Genomic DNA, 19,394 nt, shown 5'->3' on the forward strand with positions numbered 1-19,394 from the left:
CCCCCCCCCCCCCCCCCCCCCGCTCACGGGTTCTCCCTGCCCCCAAAGAAAAGAACAGGAGAAGGTTGAGGTATAGAAATTCACGGGGACTATCTACTATAGGAAAATGGGAAAAGTAAGGTGATCCAATAGGCCCATTGGGAAGGTCTAACTGCAGGCTGGAACCAGGTACTACCCTCGGCCCAACCAGGTTTCTGTTGAATCCCTGCAAGAGGCCCAGGGTCTGCTGTAAGAGCCTAAGATAGACTCAGCAACCATTCCTGACCACACCCTGTCACCTTCCACCGTAGGGACGGGAAAGATGACACCTTACTTTCCAAACCTCTCTTCCCATGGTGATCAGTGTTATAGTGCTGGCCGGTAAAACATAGATGGAAATATGCTGGAGAACTTCCGGAGCTTAGCTTTCTACAAAAGGGACAAGAGAGCTTGCTGGCACTCCCCCTCTCCCTTCTTCCTGTCCCCGATGGCATGTGAGGCCCTTGCACAGTCATGAGACACCAGTTGCACAAGGATGAAAAGGCACCATGTTGTGGATGGAAGAAGCCTGGGTCCCAGAGAGATCACTGACAACTGAACCAGAGTCAGCAATTGCCTACCTTGGGGCCTCTTGGTATTTGAGGACGATAAACCTCCATTTGTTTGTCACTCTTAGTTGGGGTTTCTGTAGCATGTACACGAAAGCATAACCATGTAGTGGTCATCTTTGGAAGCGCTCAAACCAGGCTGGAAGAGAAGGCCTGGTGGGGACTGCACTTGGTGGGAGGTTGGATACAATGACTGGCAAAAGTTCCTTCCATCTTAGAGATTCTGGACGCTGTGAAACGGGGAATATCCTTTCCCTTTCTACCAGCCTCTGAATAGTTGCTGTGGGGGACACAGAAAGACTCCAGGGTTCTCAGGACAATAAATGCTTTCTGTCACTTTGTCATATCCTTAAAACTCATCAGTTGATTTAACAGTACTGTTTAAACACCTATATTGGGACCCCTGGGTGGCTCAGTCGTTGAGCATCTGCCTTCGGCCTGGGTCATGATCCCAGGGTCCTGGGATGGAGCCTCGCATTAGGTTCTTGCTCAGCTGGAAGCCTGCTTCTCCCTCTCCCACTCCCCCTGCTTGTGTTCCCTCTCTCTCTGTCTAATAAATAAATAAAATCTTAAAATAAAATAAACACCTATACTAAGCCAACACTGAGGATTCAACAATGAACAAGATAGACACAGTTCTGCCTTCAAGAAGCTTCAGTCTAATGGTAAGAAACATACAAATGGGCAATTACAACACAACATTACAATGAGAGGGAGAAGCAGAGGAGGGGGACCTGACGGGGGCCTGGGGAGTGGGAATAGAAGGGAGTGTGCTGCAAAGACTTTCTCAGGATACTGCTTATGCCAAAACTTAGAAGAGGAGTAGGATTTATCCAGGTGGAGCTCTGAATGGGAAGGGAGAATGTTCTAAGAAGAGGGAATGATGTGTGTAGAAGAGTTCATGCTATATAGTTAATTCTCATCATTCATTTCACTTACTATATAGAATGGCATTATGAAAGGAATGTAAAATAGTAATGCCACTGTGCGAAAAAGTATTGTGGTTCTTCAAAAAATAAAAATAGAATTGCCATATGACGCAATTTCACTTTTAAGTATATAGCAAAAGAACGGAAAGCAGGGACTCGAACAGATATTTGTACAATAATGCTCATAACAGCATCATTCACAATAGCCAAATATCCATCAGTAGTGAGTGGATAAACAAAATGTGCTATATGCACACAGTGGAATACTATTCAGTCTTTAAAAAGATGGAAATTCTGATGCATGCTACAACGTGGATGAACCTTGAAAACATCCTGCTATCAGGGAAATCCAAATCAAAACCACAATGACATACCACCTCACACCAGTCAGAATGGCTAAAACTAACAAGTCAGTGAATGACAGATGTTGGCAAGGATGCAGAGAAAGGGGAACCCTCTTGCACTGTTGGTGGGAATACAAGCTGGTGCAGCCACTCTGGAAAACAGTATGGAGTTTCCTCGAAAAGTTGAAAATAGAGCTACCCTATGACCCAGCAATTGCACTACTGGGTATATACCCCAAAGATACAAATGTAGTGATCTGAAGGGGCATGTGCACCCCAATGTTTATAGCAGCAATGTCCACAATAGCCAAACTATGGAAAGAGCCCAGATGTCCATCGACAGATGAATGGATAAAGAAGATGTGGTATATATATGTACAATGGAATACTACTCAGCCACCAAAAAAATGAAATCTCGGGGCTCCTGGGTGGTTCAGTCGGTCAAGCGTCTGCCTTCGGCTCTGCTCATGATCCCAGGGTCTTGGGATCGGGCCCTGCCTCGGGCTCCTGGCTCAGTGGGGAGCCTGCTTCTCCCTCTCCCTCTGCCTCTCCCCCTGCTCATGCTCTCTCTCTCTCTCTGTATCTCTGTGTCTCAAATGAATAAATAAGATCTTTAAAAAAAAAAATGAAATCTTGCCACGTGCAACAACATGGGTGGAACTAGAGGGTATTATGCTAAGCGAAATAAGTCGATCAGAAAAAGACAATTACATGATTTCATTCATATGTGGACTTTAAGAAACAAAACAGAGGAGCATAGAGGAAGGGAGGGAAAAATAAAACAAGACAAAATCAGAGAGGGAGACAAGTCATAAGAGACTCTTAACTCTAGGAAACAAACTGAGGGTTGCTGGGGGAAGGGGGGTTGGGGAGGGGTAACTGGGTGATGGGCATTAAGGAGGGCATGAGATGTGTTGAGCACTGGGTGTTACATGCAACTGATGAATCCCTGAACTCTACCTCTGAAACTGATAATACACTATATGTTAATTAATTGAATTTAAATTAAAAAATAAAATAAAAGATATGACAACTAAAAAAAAGAAGACATCATGCTAAATGAAATAACCACATACAAAAAAACAAATATTGTATGACTCCACTTACATCAGGTACAAGGAATGGTCAAATTAATAGAGAAAGAAGGTAGAGCTGCGTTTACGAGGGTCTGGGGGGCAGGGTAACAGAAAGCTACTATTTAATGGTTTCAGTATGTTGTGATGACAAAGCTCTGGAAATGGATAGTGATGATGTCTCCAGAACAATGTGAATATACTTAGCACAGGGAATACAGTCAAATATGTTGTATGACTACAGATAGTGACTACGGGTATTGCGGTGAGCATTTTGTAACATATATATGTGTTGAATCATTATGTTGTATGCCTGCAACCAATATGATATTGTATGCCAACCATACTTCAATTAAAAAATAATAAATAAAATAGAATAAAAGGAATCAAATAATTTTCAAAAACCAATGTGAATGTACTTAATATACTGAAATGTACATTTAAAATAGTTAAAATAGTAAATTTTATGTTATGTATATGTTATCACAATAAAATCTATTGCGTTATGAGGGGGTTTTTTTGAAGATTTTATTTATTTGTTTTAGAGAGAGAGAGCAAGCAGGGGGAGGGGCAGAGGAAGAGGGAGAGAGAGCATTTCAAGTAGACTCGCTGAGCACAGAGCCCACCGTGGGACTCGATCCCACTACTCCATTATCACGACCTCAGCCAAAACCAAGAGTCAGACACTTAACTGAGCCCCCCACCTGCCCTTGCATTAAGAGTTTTCAACATTTAGCCATTCTCTTGTTGATAGACATTTGGATTGGTTCCAGTTTTCCATAATTATAAACGATGCTATAAACATTCTTATACATTTCCCCTACTCCACCATCTAGAAATCTAGAAATGGAATTATTCAGTCATAGTTTGTACACACCTTCAATACCTAAGCGTGATCAAAGATCTATCTTCCTACAGGCAGTGCAGAAGGATTTCTTGTTGTTCCATATTTTCATCAATACTTGATATCCTCACTTCCCCTCCCCCCAATCTGATGGGTATGAAATCGTAATTAATTCTAGCTTTAATTTGCATTTCCATGATTACTACTAAATTTGAGATTACAGACCATCTAGGTTTCTCTTCTTCAAATTGCCTGTTTGTAGCCTTTGCTCATTTTTATCACTTTGTTTTTATGAGTTTATATGAGGTTATCTTTTTCTAACTGAGAGTAAGAAACTCCTTTATAAATTCCAGTTACCACCCTCAGCAAGTTACATGTGTTGTAAATATCTTCCTCCCTGTGTCTGGCTTGCCTTTTCCTCTTGTTTCTGTGCCGTGCTAAAGCTTTATATGTTTTTTTTCCCAAAGATTTTATTTATTTGACAGAGAGAGACACAGCGAGAGAGGGAACACAAGCAGGGGGAGTGGGAGAGGGAGAAGCAGGCTTCCCGCTGAGCAGAGAGCCGGACATGGGGCTCCATCCCAGGACCTGGGATCATGACCTGAGCAGAAGGCAGACATTAAAGACTGAATCACCAAGGTGTCCCTCTCATAGCAGTTTATAATGTTAATTTTTTTCAGTTAAATTTTTTATTTTGAGATAACTATAGATGCACATGCAATTGTTAAGAAATAATACAGAGAGTCCACGTACTTTTACCCAGTTTTCCCAAAGATAACATCTCATGAAAATTTTAATACAATAGAACAAATAGGATATTAACTTTGAGAGTCAAGATAGAGAGCATTGCCTTCATGTTGTCCTTTTATAGCCACTTTCTCTTTCCTCCTGCCCCCACCCCTCCTTAACCTCTGGCAACCACTAATCTGTTCTCCATTTCTATAATTTTGTCATTTTCAAGAATGTTATATAAATGGAATCATGCAGAATGTAACCTTTTGGGATGAGCTTTTTTCTTTTTTTTTTTTTAAGATTTATCTATTTATTATATATAGAGAGAGAGAGCATGCACGAACAGGGGAGAGGGACAGAGGGATAAGGAGAATACTTGAGCAGACTTACTGCTGAGGAGGGAGCCCCATGGGAGCTTGATCCCAGGACCCTGAGATCATGACCTGAGCTGAAGTCAAGAGTTGGTGGCTCAACCAACTGAGCCACCCAGGAGCCACTGGGATTGGCTTTTTTCACTCAGCATAATTCTCTGGGGATTCATCCAGTTGTTGTGTGTATCAGTAATTTATTCCTTTTAATTCTGAGTAGTACTCTGAAGTATGGATATACTATAGTTTGTTATACCGTTCAGCTGTAAAAGGATATCTGGGTTGTTTCCAGTTTTTGACTAATAACGTTACCATCAGCATTCATGTACAGGTTTTTGGGTGAATATATGTTTTCGTTTCTCTGGGATAAATGTGCAAGGTTGAAATTGGTGTGTCGTATGGTACTTGCATGTTTAGTCTTACAAGAAACTAACAAACTGTTTTCCAGATTGGCTATACCATTTTATATTCCCACCAGCAATGAATGAGTGATATAGTTTTTTTGCATCCTTGCCAACATTTAGTATTTTTACTATTTTCTATTTTAGTGATTCTGATAGATATGTAGTGATATCTTGTGGCTTAAATTTTCATTTCCCTACTAATTATATTGACTATCTTCCCATGTGCTTGTTTTTGCCATCTGTATACCTTTTTCAGTGAAATATTTCTTCTTATCTTTTGTTCATATTCTAATTGGATTGTTTATTCTATTACTGTTGAGTTTTTTCTTTAATTCTTTTAAATGGAGATGTAACAGACATATAACATTTACTATAGTTTTGAGAGTACTTTCTAGATAGTAGCTCTTTGTCGGATGTGTGGTTTGCAAATATTTTCTCCCGATTTGTAGCTTTGCTTTTTCATCTTTTTTAACAGTCTTCTGCAGATCAAAAGTTTTTGTTTTGATGAAGTCCAATATATCAGTTTTTCCCTTTATAAATCATGCTTTTGGTGTCAAATCTAAGAATTCTTTGCCTACCCATAGATCCTGAGATTTTTTTTCCCTAAAAGTTTTATAATTTTACATTTAAGTCTGTGATTTGTTTGGAATTTTTGTATAGGTGTGAGACTTAGGCCAAGGTTCATTTTTTTGCCTATGGATTTCCAATTGCTTCAGCACCCATTTATTGAAAAGGCTATCTTTCTTCCATTGAATTGCTTTTGCTTTTGTCAAAAATCAGGTAGGCAGATTTGTGTGGGTCTATTTCTGGGTTCTCTGTCCTGTTCCATTAATCTATGTGTCTATCCCTCCAGCAATACCACACAGTCCTTGATTACTGTAGCTACATACTGTCTTGAAGTTGAGTAGACTGATTCCTACTTTATTCTTCTTTTTCAAAATTATTTGTTATTCTTGTTTGTCTTTTCAGAAAAAATTTAGAATAATCTTGTAAATACAGACAAGAAATCTTGCTGGGGTTTTGATAGGACTTGCATCAAATCTTTATATAAATTTGGAGAGAATTGACATCTTCACTATATTGAGTCTTCCAATCCACAAACATAATGTATATCTCCATTCATTTAGATCTTTGATTTCTTTCATCAGCAATTTGTACTTGCAGCATACAAATCCTGTACATATTTTGTTTGATTTACACCTAAGTGGGTTTTTTTTAGTGATTATAAATTTGTAATTTTGGTGTTCATTGCTAGTATGTAGAAATGAACTTAATAAAAAAAAAGAAATGCAATTGGGTTTTGTATGATTATTTTATATCCTGCAATATTGTTAAACTCACTTATTTTTAAAATAGATTTTTTGGGATTTTCTACATATACTGAAATATGTACAGATATGATATATTATATATATGATGTCTGAGATTTGCTTCAAAATAATCTTGGTAGGAGTAGTGGGTGGGGATATAGATGAAACACAACTGTGAGTTGATAATTGCTAAATCTGGATAATAGGTACACGGGGGTTTAGTATACTACTCTTAGTATCTTTGTATATGTTTGCAATTTTCCTTCTTTTTTTTAAAGATTTTATTTATTTATTTGACAGTGAGAGACAGTGAGAGAGGGAACACAAGCAGGGGGAGTGGGAGAGGGAGAAGCAGGCTTCCCACTGAGCAGGGAGCCCGATGCGGGGCTCAATCCCAGGACCCTGGGATCATGACCTGAGCCGAAGGCAGACACTTAACGACTGAGCCACCCAGGTGCCCCTATGTTTGCAATTTTCTAACATAAAAAACAGTTCTCAGCTGTTACTCCCTGTAAACGCTGCAGGGTAAAGACCTAGTGGTTGACATGTCATTCAAGACCGTTGATGATCTGACCTCCCCCATCATTATCCAATTGTTCCTTGAACAATTAACAAAGGAACCTCTCTCTGTACGTTTCATAGCTGGCTAAAGGCTATTTTCAGTCCCAGCTCTGTGTTTTCGCTCCTGCTGCACTGACTCTCCTCTCTTCCCCAAGAGGCTCTTCCCTCTCCTCTCAACATGAAATCCCACTCAGCCTACGGAAATCAGCTCCAAAACCAAGAGGCCCTCCGCTAATCGCTCTGGCCACATTCATCTCCCCCTTTCTGACCTTCCAGAACTCCATCATTATCATTCATTCCAGAATAACATAGTGGTTAAGAGTGGTTATGGAGCCAGGCTGCCTGTATTTGGGTCCTGTCTCCACTGTTTACTAGCAGTGTCACTTTGAGCAGGTTGCTTAAACTCTGTGCCTTAATTACTTCTTCCATAGAATGGAAATGCTGATGGTATTTACTTTATAGGGTAGTTGGGAGGATTAAATGGGCCATACATGTAAAGAATTCAGCAGAGTACTCAGCACATCGTAAATATTCCATATCCAGTGATTTCATTTGTGCAGAGAACTTTTCTGGCATCCCACTAGTCCTGTCTCTGCCCCCACCCCATCCTGCCCCAGCCTTCCCAGGGACCCTAATTAGTTGGAATGCACCCAGAAGCCAAAGTTCCTCCAGGATGAAGGTAATGATGGGGACCGTACAAACTATCAAGGATAGAAACCAAGGTTTCTAAGTCTGGATGTGCAAATCGTTTATGGAAACTCCAAGGTGTCCTCTTCCTATGTGCTCTCAGGACAGAAAGCCTAGACAGAGACACCAGTTCTCAGAGGAACTGGACAGGAGGCAGGGAGATGAAGAAGGGAGGAGCCCTGGATATTTTCTGGGCCAATTTGGGTGATCTTATCTTGTGCTAAAGAACGTTTGGGGTTATTTTAGAGCAATAGCTGTCTTGACTGTCCTTTAATATCTATATACTTTTTGTACATTCCCTCTGTATTTCAAGGGAAAGGGTTTTTTTCATTAAACCCAAACCAAACCAAACCAAACCAAATTAGCTCTTTACATCCTAAAACATAATATGACCAATTTGCAGATGTTTCAATATGTACATAAAAAGGGAAAAAAATTACTGCATAATCCCATCATTTCAATAGAACCTCACTTATTTTATTATTATTATTTTTTCTTTCCTTCTCTTCCTTTATGTATTTTTTTCTTTCCAGGGATATTTTTCCATAGTTGTAATAATGATGTATATATACTTTTTTTTAAAAAAGTTTTTATTCAAATTCCAGTTAGTTAACATACAGCGTAATATTAGTTTCAGGTGTACAATATAGTGATTCAACACTTCCATACAACACCTTGTACTCATCACAAGCGCACTGCTTATGTATATATATTTTTTTATATATAAACTTCTCATTTTTGAATAATTTTAGACTTACAGAAAGGTAGCAAAGATAGTGAGAGTTCTTGAAAATTTCAGTTTTCACTAATGTTACCACCTTACATTTTTCAACACTAAGAAACCAACATTTTTACATTACATTTAATCAAACTTTAGATTTTATTTAGATTTTACCAGTTTTGCTAATGTTTTTTTTCTCTTTCAGGATCCAATTCAGGATGGAACATTGTATTTAATCGTGTCTCCTTAGGCTCTTCTGGTGTGTGGCAGTTTCTCAGTCTTTCCTTGTTTTTCATGACCTTGCCAGTTTTGAGGAGTACTGGTCAGCTATTTTGTAGAAAGTCCTCAAATTGGGTTTGTCTTACGTTTCTCTCATGATTATATTGAGGTTATGAGTTTTTGGAAAGAATACCACAGAAGTGATGTGCCCTGCTCATCACATTATATCCAGGATGCATAATATCCACATGACATCACTGGTGGTATTCACCTTGATCACTTGGTTAAGGTAGTATTGGCCAGGTTTCTCCATTATAAACTTGCTCTTTTCTCTTTCCATACTTTTTTTTTTTTTTTTTTTGAGAGAGAGAGAGAGTACGAGTGGGGCAGGGGTGATGGGCAGAGGGAAAGGGAGAGAGAGTCTCTAGCAGGCTCCATGCCCAGTACAGAGCCTGACACTGGGCTCGATCTCACAACCCTGAGATCATGACCAGAGCTGAAATCAAGAGTTGGACGCCCAACTGACTGAGCCACGCAGGCACCAACCCCCCTTTTTTTTTCCTTTGTAAGTGAATCACTAATTCTAATCCATCTTCAAGGGAAGAGAGGATTAAGCTTCTCCTCTCCAGGAGAAGACAAATCTTCTGTAAGACTTGTCTCTTACTGGGGCGCCTGAGTGGCTCAGTCGTTAAGCAGCTGCCCTCGGCTCAGGTCATGATCCCAGGGTCCTGGGATCGAGCCCCGCATCGGGCTCCTTGCTCTGCAGGACGCCTGCTTCTCCCTCTCCCACTCCCCCTGCTTGTGTTCCCTCTGTCGCTGTGTCTCTCTCTGTCAAATAAATAAATAAAATGTTTAAAAAAAAAAAAAGATTTGTCTCTTATTTATTTATTCTATCACTTATATATATCAGTAAAGATTCATGTATATTTGACATATTATTTTCTCCCTTTGTTTCCATAAAACATTGTGTTTTAAGCTTTTTTTTCTCTGTTACCATCATGGTCTTTACAATGGTTGCATCTATTTGGGGATATGTTCCATTGACTTTGAACTCTTATAAATTATGCTGCAGCAAACACCTTTTGAAGCAATGTTCTATGATTGTATTTAAGCTCTGGCATGATTGATGTCTGGTAGACAGAAACATAGTAAGTTTATTTAGGATATATGTATGTATATAGGGATGGATGGATGGATGCTGGTCTGGCATTCTTTTTTCCCCCTTTTGAACAGTGTTCTTGAGCTTAGCCTATGTAGATCTCAAGCCTACGTTAAATGTTGGGAAGAGAAGCTTGAGAACTTGCTGGAAATCAGGCTTTGACTTTGTGTGAACCACAACTACTTTGTAACAATACACAACGCATCTTAGGACAAGTAAGATTTTGTACTGTAAGCTATTTTTCTATCTCTAGTTGGAAAATGTTTGGACATTTTAACAGCTTCTGCAGTTTTTCACGTGGTTTTATCATTCTTCTCTCAGCTTACCTTGTAGACATGAAGATTTTTAAATTCCTAGGGTGTTTTTAGGGCATCTAAATATCATCCTGTCTCCCAGTTTAGTCCCTGGAAAGGAAAGCCTGGCCGTTTAATAATAAAGTGAGTAAAGGACATTTGGAATGTTACCTTCCCTGATAATGGCTGCTGGACAAAACAAAACAAACAGTTGCAAAGTAGCTGAGGGAAGAGAAGGGAGATGCGTCTATTTTTATCACACTAAGATTTAGGAAAGTAACCACTGCAGAGATTTGGTGCCAAGGAGTAAGAGAGCTAAGAGGTGTGGTAATCAGAGGCAAAGTCAGAACAATCCTGGCCCTTGTCCCACAGTGTACTTCTGATCATTCTTGTTCCCGTGTAGAACAGGCAGTCCTTACATTCCAATGGCCACCTGGCCATTCATGCATTCATCCCATTCATTCACTTGTCTGTTGTGCTATTAGAGAAAATGCTAAATAATAAGACTGTGTGCGAAGTGTTCTAACAAGAGGCACGGAGAGAGTGCTAAGTAAGGGCTCACACAGGATGGGTACAGAATAGATCAGAGAAAACCAGGATGAAGCTGAGTTAGCTCTTCAAAGGAAGAAGGATAAAGGTGTAGTTGGGAAACCGCTAGTCATTCAGGGAATAGGAGGAGGTGAAATGAGGAAGCTAAAGTGTGGCCATGGATGGAAGATCCTACATGTGCCTGGGGAAGGAACCAAACTTCATCTTGCAGAGAGAAAGAGTGGTGAGTTTTAGGCAGAGGAGTGTGACCTCACAGTAATGTTTTCCATCCCTCCCCTGCCTCACTCTCTTCATCCCCACTGTGGAGGGCAATTTGGCAAGATTTACCAAAATTACAAATGCACGCACGTTTCGTGCTGGTTGTTCCACTGTGGGGACTTGATCCTACAGATACACTTGCACCCATATAAAATAACGTATGACCAGGTTTTTCATTGCAGCATTGTTTGTATTAACAATAGATGGGAGAACTTAAATGCCCATCAAGAGGTAACTGGTTGAATCAAGTATGGAAAACGTGCCACTATAAAAAAGAATAAGGAAACTCTTCGTGTACTGATAAAGAAAATTCTTTTAAGATATCATTTAAAAAAAAAAAAGCAAGGTACATAAATGTATATATAATACGCCAATTTTTTAAAAGGGTGAAGAATAAGAAGTGTGTATCTTGGGGGCGCCTGGGTGGCTCAGTCAGTTAAGCAACTGCCTTCAGCTCAGGCCATGATCTTAGGGTCCTGGGATCAAGCCCCGAGTCCAGATCCCTGCTCAGCAGGGAGTCTGCTTCTCTCGCTCCCTCTGCAGCTCCTTCCCCCCCCACCCCCGCTTGTGTGCTCTCTCTCTCCTTCTCCTTCTAATAAATAAAACCTTTTTAAAAAAAGTATATACTTTGGGTTTTTTAAAAAAGATTTATTTATTTATTTGAGAGAGAGAGAGAGAGGGCAGGGGGCAGAGGGAGAGACTCTCAAGCAGACTCCTTGCTGAGCGTGGAGCTCGATCTCAGCATCCTGAGATCATGACCTGAGCCGAAACCAAGAGTCGGACGCTTAACTGACTGAGCCACCCAGGAGCCCCAGAATAAAAAGTATATATTATTTGCTTCTATTTCCATAAAGAAACTCTCTAGGATAAATGGAAAAGTAATGAGGGGCTACCAAAGGGGGTGAGGCAAAAATTGGGCACATGGCTATAGAAATGGGAGACTTTTCGCTGTATACTTTTTTGTGGACTTTAAGCATGTGAATGTATTAGAAATTAAATACTATTGAATAAACAAAAGAGAAAGAGAGAGAAGCAGCTCTCTTTCATTCCCTTTTCCTCTGTGGGCCTCATTCCTGCTTTTCACCGTGTCAGGACTTTCTTTTAGTTAGATCTGTGGTTGTGGGGCTTCCGGTGATTAAGGGAGAAATTACGAATCTTGTTTTAGTCCGTTGCGCAGGGAGACCTGTTGTTGGCATCCAGGCTGAATTTCTTTCCTCAGATTTTAAGTGGCAAAGGCTAGGAGGGGAGGAGGGAAAGGAGAGAAAAGTGCCCTCTACTTGCTTGTCTTGCCCTCATCGCTGCTAGTGCCGAAGCCGTTGTGGGCCGGCTTTGGAGACAGTGGACTGGGGCAGAAGCGGGGAGGCTGGCTTCTGTTCCTGCCCTGGCCACTGGCAAGAGAAAACCAGTTGAGAACTACCAACATCACTGTTTAAAGGTAAACAAGTGAGACACTGCCAGCGCAGTGAGAGAAAAGGACAGGACCTAGGGTGACAGAGCTGTCGGAAGGTTTCAGGTCATCTGTGCCGTGCTGCGCTGTCGCAGACTTGCATCCTACTGGTCTGCTGCAGCCTCTCAGGAGGCTGGTCACTAAAACTCTCACCTACCTAAGAGCCCTGCCACCACTCAAGATTTATTTTAACCCACTAACCCTCACCTTGCTGGTCTGGTATTAAGACACTGTAATGATACTGGGATACCTGACAGAATCCATGGGAAATTAACGACTAAGTCTCTGATGTCCCTCCAAAGCCTCCAGAAGCAGTTCACAGAAAAGGGGGAGACAAGAGTATACGTAAAACACAGCCTCATGTTCTCCATACTCCTGAAGGAGTAGTGCTAAGCAGATTCTCTTTCCTTTTTAATCACATTCGTCTTTGATCCCAAGAACATTAAGCTCGCGATGGGTGAGCGTGGGCCATCTGGCAGCTGCTATCCCTAAAATTTTAAGCAAGCCGTTTGATATCCTGGAGACTGGATATGGGAGAAGACTGTAGCTGATCAGCGCGGAAGAGTCAGCAGGATAGGGTGGGCATAGTGATCCCTTTTCCCCATACTCTAAGCCAGAAGTTCATAGGAAAAAGGAAGCAGGCTTGGGCCTCACTTTAACCAAGATGCTATAAAGACTGTGCCTACTCTTTATACCATTAGAGGATATAGCAAATCTACACATGCTTGGGGCCACAGGGAATGATGATTAACAGTCAAGGTCACAGTGGATAACTGCCCAACTCACAGCTCCCCTTTCTTTGGGGTGTGCCCTAATACTCTGGGGTGAGTCCCCAACACAGTCATTACTCTTGGGCCTGCCTCACTGGCAGCAGGCTCAAGGGGTTTGCAAATCCTGCAGCCTAGGGTTCCTAGGGCTGTCCTGGTCTCTGCACTTCCTGGGACTTAGTTGCTAATTTTCTTGTGTTCTGTCATTTCTCCCAGTATCTTTCCAATATCTTGCCCCTCAGCCTTTCGTTCCACTGATTTAAAATGCCCGAGTCACTGTAGAACATTTGGAATGCATCTTGTTTTCATTTTTTTTTAATTATTATTTTTTAAAGATTTTATTTATTTTTATTTGACACAGAGAGAGAGATAGTGAGAGAGAGAGCACAAGCAGGGGGTGCGGCAGGCAGAGGCAGAGGGAGAAGCAGGCTGCCTGCTGAGCAAGGAACCCGATGCGGGGCTCGATCCCAGGACCCTAGGATCATGACCTGAGCCGAAGGCAGATGCTTAACTGACTGAGCCACCCAGGCGCCCCTGGAATGCATCTTGTTTTCAGACGTCCGGGGTGATGAGCGGACAGTGATGACAATATTCCACACCCTCGTCCAACTCAACATAATTTCTCTCTTGAATCGCTGCAGCCAACCCTCTAGAAGATCCCACTGCTTCTACTCTTGCTTTACTCTATTTATTCTCTGAAAAGTACACTGACATTTTAACCAGATGAGTCACTCCTCTGACTAAAACTCTTCGATGGCTTTCCAATGTTATAAGAATAAAAGCTAAAATTTGCAGTTCAGTCCTTTTTGCAGTTCCTTGCCCAAACCCCTCCTGTATCGGCACCAACACATGCCGGTCCTCATCTGGAGCCCTTTTCTCCCTACGCTGCCTCATCAGGGGCCTTCCTTGTCTCCAATCTAAATTATTATTATTTTTTTAATTTAGTAGCATCTACTCTTTTCCTTCATAGCTCTTATTACAGCTTGTAATTACATACTCATTTTGGTGACTTTTGGGCAATGTCTGCCTCCCCCTCAAGACTCTAAGCGCCCTAGAGGTAGGGATTGCCTCCATTTTGCTCCCTGCAATAGCCACAGAGCCTAGCACAGAAACTGGCATACAGCAGCTACCCAAATATTTGATGGGATGATTAAATAGGAAGAGACTGGCATGGCTAGAGAGGTTGAGATATAAGATAAGAACCTGAATTTGTGAGCACCTGAGTGGCTCAGTCGTTAAGCGTCTGCCTTCAGCTCAGGTCATGATCCCAGGGTCCTGGGATCGAGCCCCGCATCAGGCTCCCTGCTCTGCAGGAAGCCTGCTTCTCCCTCTCCCACTCCCCCTGCTTGTGTTCCCGCTCTCGTTTTCTCTCTCTCTGTCAAATAAATAAAAATCTTTAAAATAATAATAAAAAAAAAAGAACCCGAATTTGTGTGCTAATGATAGAAAAAGAATAAGGTAGGTTTATTTTCAAGAGAAAAATCAGCAGAACTTGATGACAGGTGGTAGGAAGGAGATAATACTTTATTAGCAGAATATGCTACCTGACTCAGAGAGAAAGGAGTTGAAGACAACCAAATTTTCAAGCTGGGGTGACTACTGGTTAGGTTTGGGGAAATATATTTATGTTGGTTTTAGACATTATCAGTGGGAGATGACCAAGGGACATCAAAGCAGAAATGTTCAGAAAGTTGCAGGGTGAAGCTGGAGCTCCAATGGGCCAAGAGCATAAAAGAGAAACTCAGAGGAAGTTGTTCACAGAACTGAGAACCAAAGGATCTGATACAATTCAGATGCTGTAGAGAGAAAGATTTACCTCACTTTATTTTTATTTTCTTTCATTTTTAAAGATTTTTTTTAATTTTTAAGTATGCTCTGCACCCAATGTGGGGCTTGAACCCACAACCCCGAGATCAAGAGTCGCACGTTCCACCAACTGAGCTGAGCCAGCCAGGCACCTCACTTTAAAATAAGATATTCACAACAAGAGGATGGGTAGGGGGCACTGGTAATGACCAGCGCCCATATCTTTGATAGATGAAGAAACAGAAATCCAGAGAGGCAAAGTGATCTGCTCAAGGTCACACAGCAAGTCAGTGACAACACATTCTCACACCCATTTTTCCTGACTTGGAAGGTCCAGTTTTCTTTGCATTATAATTCAGAAACCTCCTGAATTTTCAGACATGCCTGCTTTACAGTGGACACTCAATACCATTTCCTGATAGTCAAGGCAGACAAATAAAAGGCAGGAATTTCATTTCCTTAGTTTATTAAAGATGACAATAAACTGTTGGGCTATGTATGAATTACAGCGAGTAGAAATCCAGTTCAGAACACGAGTTGTACACGAACAGAACATCTCTCTTTAGACTCTTGCTCCTTTTATGTTAATTCAACAAAAGCTCTAAAGCCTTGGCAGAGAAAGTCAACAACAGCCTCATTTAAGTGGAAAATATCTGCCTTCCACTCTTCTGCTATGTCTTGAACCTTGTCTCTACCTTGTAAGCAAACTTTTAACTTTTTTCCCTTTATTTATAAAAAAGAACACTTCTTCCCTCCCTTTTCATTCAGAAGGAAAGCTCTTCAGTGCATTCAAAGCTTTTCCCCACAACAGCAGGGGGTTTTTAGATACCGCTATAAGTTCCAAAGTGCTTTCAAACATCCCATACTCTTTCCTCTCTCTCCTTCCTCTCAAATAAATAAATAAGTGGGTATTTGGATAGTGATGACAGCAGAGTGTCAGGGTCACTAAAACAGATATGCAATCTAAGGAGATGGAATGGGGAAGGTAGAGAAAAATAAGTGAAAAACCAGGAGCACGTAAGATTGTTGAGCTCAACTTTGGAAACTGCCAGCATTTTCCATCCTTTGGTCCTCTGCTAATACGAAACAGGCAGGACAATAATGACAGTGCATCTCTCCTCCAGTGTAGCGACTTAAGAGTAAGGAGCTAGATGTATAATTTATACCAAAACTGGACACAGCTCACCATTTTTTTACAAACCCCTGAACCCGAATCGGAGGCCTAACCCTTAGTAAGACTTGAGTTGTGTGGGGCCAACGGAGGACAACGGAGCTCCTAGTTAGCCCCTCAAAACCGGGCTGGGCTGGAGGCCTTGGCTTTCAGAGCCTCCCCCACGAACTAAAGGGAGAACAGCCTCAGGGTCTTCCGGCCTGATCCTAAGTCTGAGGCAGAGAGACCAGCACCATGGGTCACTTCCTCCCTGCTCCCTCCGGCCCAGGTGAAGCCTCAGCTCTGGCCATTACTTTACTGCCCCTTCTACTTCCTGTGAGACTCCTGGTGGCCTCCAGCTCGGCCACTCATCAGCTTCCACTGACCATGTGCTACTTTCTGTTCAGCTTCTTGGGGCAGCGTCCACAGAAGTTTTTTCTACTAGCAACCAATTATGGAAACATAAGAAGTCAGTCCCAGAAAAAAAATGCTGTGGGCTCTTGTTCACAGAGCTGCCAGCCCTCAGAACAGCACCCCCGGCCAGTGTTCTAGGTAGGGGTCAGGGGCCACAGCAACGTAAAGAACACCACAAACATATTGACGGTCCCATCAAAATGCACATTTTAAGAAAAGGTATGTGTGTGTTAAAATTAGTAACATGAAAAGAAGGAACATATGGATATTACCAGGCTACAGAGTTCAGTGCGTTAATAGGCATAAAGGCTCTTGTTATCCCAAGAACACAGGAACATTCACACTCACACTCACACCCACAAATGGCCAAGTTCTCTAACCCCACTAATAGCAGAGATCTCCCTGCCCCCACCCTGACTTTAACAAAAGAAACTAAGGCAAGAGTTCAGCCACCAGGGAGGGTCCCAGCTATGTTGCGGGAAGGGGATGAGAATGGAGTAGGCCCATAATTTCACTCAGAACCAAAATGACCATCTAACAGAGGACACAGTGGCAAGGGACCCACAAATCAGATAGCGGATGGAGTTTCTGTCTGCAGCTTAGGATGGCATCAGGAACTTGCCCGGGCTTGGAAGATCATACCTGCACCAGAGCTAGGTTGACTAAAGGAGACCTCATCGCGTAAGAGGAGGCCAACAACTCCTCCGATCGAATAAATGCCCTTGAAACAACAGAGTGGCAGCCTCACTGATGCTTGCTAGAAGGCTACGAAGGGGCCTGGCTTAAGTGTCAGTGCTGTTTCATTGCTTCAAGCCCACCACGGTAAAGAAAGTCAGTCTGTGACATCATCGACGCCTAGACTATTTCAAACAAGGAGGTCATGGTGGCCTCCTTGAGGTCTCTGAGGATTCCAGGTAAGAATGCTGTTTTTACGGCCTCAAAAATTACCTATGTAAGCTGGACAGAATGCCCACGATGTAGTCCCATTCCCTGCTGCTTCTCCTCTGGGCCCAGTCTGACTCTATTCCAAGGCAGAGGGAGAAAACTCCATCCTCCTATTTCAGCAGCAAAGGAGAAGTGAGTTGGCTGGGAAAGGCCTGACACAGAAGCTCCAGAACTAAAACAAAATGAAACTGGAAATGATACTTGAAATGCAGCTGAAACCAGATCTGGTCCAAGTACAGAAGGCCATGGATGTCAGAAGAATTGGGTCTCACCATCCATTCCCCTGGCAGAGGCACTAGAAGTTTCACATAAGGACTCATGTGTCAGTTCTGATGGAAATACCCGGTACCTACAAATTGTCACAACAGACTGGACCCCACCAACCTAATGAAGGTTGATTTACATGGACGTTAGACAAGTCATTAAAAAAATAATAATAAGGATAATAATTAAAGAAAAAAAAACAAGTGGGGAAAGTGCTTAAAAGGGTGGCTCAGTTCTGCATTACATGTGACCCTGGCCCCTGGAAAGAGGGCTTAATGTGCTTTCTTCAGGTGGCCTCCAGGACGGTGGCCTCTACGGCCAGGGCTTCCATGGGTTCCTCCTCGTAGTCTGACATGTAAGACTCCAGGCTCTGTTTGGCCAGCAATTCCCGCCGGGCCTGCAGCCGCTCACACCGGGGACAGCTTCCAGACTTGAAACAAGCTTTATGGTAACACGCTTTACACTCTATTCAGGTTGGGAAGAGAACAGAGAACAATCTGTATTATCTCAAGCTGGAAGTAAGTCACTGCCACAGCCCCTGCTCGCCACCAAGGCTTGGTGAGCCCGGGCTGAAAACAGGGAGTTGCTGAGTCAAACTCAACTCCTGTTAACAGGGAAGGCTGAGGGAAATAAATTAGCGTTGGCTTCAGTCTTGTTTGCCCACTCCACACTTGGCACCAGTTCTTACCTTCACAGGTCCGGCACTTATGCAGCTCAAAAGGAAAGATGATGTCATCCTCATTCTGACAGAACTCACAGATGAAGCCCTTGGCTTGGCAGAGCTGGGGAGGAAAGGGACAGGCAGCAAAATCAGGGGCAGCATACCAGGAACCAGCACCAGGGGATGAACACAAGTGAGGAAAGGAGCAAAATATAAATAAGACTTGAGTGGGCTCTCAGGGGTTCTCACGCCTTCTGGGAAGAGAGCCAGCTGGACTTGGGAGCATGAGAGCCAAACTGAGGCCAGGACTGGGCAGTGTGGGACAGAGCTTTAAGGGGGGTGCAAGAGAGTTTGAGAAACTCCAACCACAAGAGTGGTTTGCGATGCAGAGATGAAAAGGAAGGAATGGTGCCACGAAGGGCTTCCTAAAGTCAAAATTCCAGTGTGGGTGATGCTTCTATTTTGAAATAGGAACCACAGCCAATTAAGATAAAATGTGAAGACAAGGGTATTTCTCCAAAATAACACCCGGCCTTGAATGAGGTTAGAGCGAAGCCTTTCTGATCTCTACATATGCCCTGTTTTAAGCTCTAATTCTGGGATTGTCACAGGAACACAAACTGGGCATATTCTAAGATGCAAAATTCTAAAAATGGAACTTCTGAATTTCTGGCACATTGGGTTTATCAAGGACGATAATCACTTGCATCTATAGAACGAAGCTTACAAAATGCTTTCACATAAATTATTTCATCGATTCACAAAAATCCTGAGAGGAAAGGACAAGAAATTATCTTCGTTTTAGAGACAAGAAAATTGAGACTTACTGCAGAGAGGGCAAAGTATTTCCTTTGGTCACAGCAACTGAAAACAGTAAAGCAGAGACCCTCCCCAGATTCTAA

The 19,394-nt window shown here is 42.3% G+C and overlaps 1 protein-coding gene across 10 annotated transcripts in view; it reads right to left on the reverse strand.

Moving 5' to 3' along the window:
- Positions 1-9,191: 9,191 nt before the first annotated feature.
- The window catches only part of RUBCN (rubicon autophagy regulator), a 63,780-nt gene continuing 53,577 nt past the window's right edge, over positions 9,192-19,394 (reverse strand). For all 10 annotated transcript variants that reach the window (XM_081832289.1, XM_081832286.1, XM_081832259.1 and 7 more), the window contains 2 exons: positions 18,520-18,613; positions 9,192-18,296 (listed from right to left, as the gene is read on the reverse strand). In XM_081832289.1, coding sequence (XP_081688415.1) covers positions 18,118-18,296; positions 18,520-18,613 — 273 coding nt within the window. In that variant the 3' untranslated portion in view covers positions 9,192-18,117. The remainder of the gene's footprint in view (positions 18,297-18,519; positions 18,614-19,394) is intronic.

This window comes from Leptonychotes weddellii, chromosome 1 (assembly GCF_054177405.1).
Source record: "Leptonychotes weddellii isolate Sample4059 chromosome 1, ASM5417740v2, whole genome shotgun sequence".
NCBI lineage: Eukaryota > Metazoa > Chordata > Mammalia > Carnivora > Phocidae > Leptonychotes > Leptonychotes weddellii.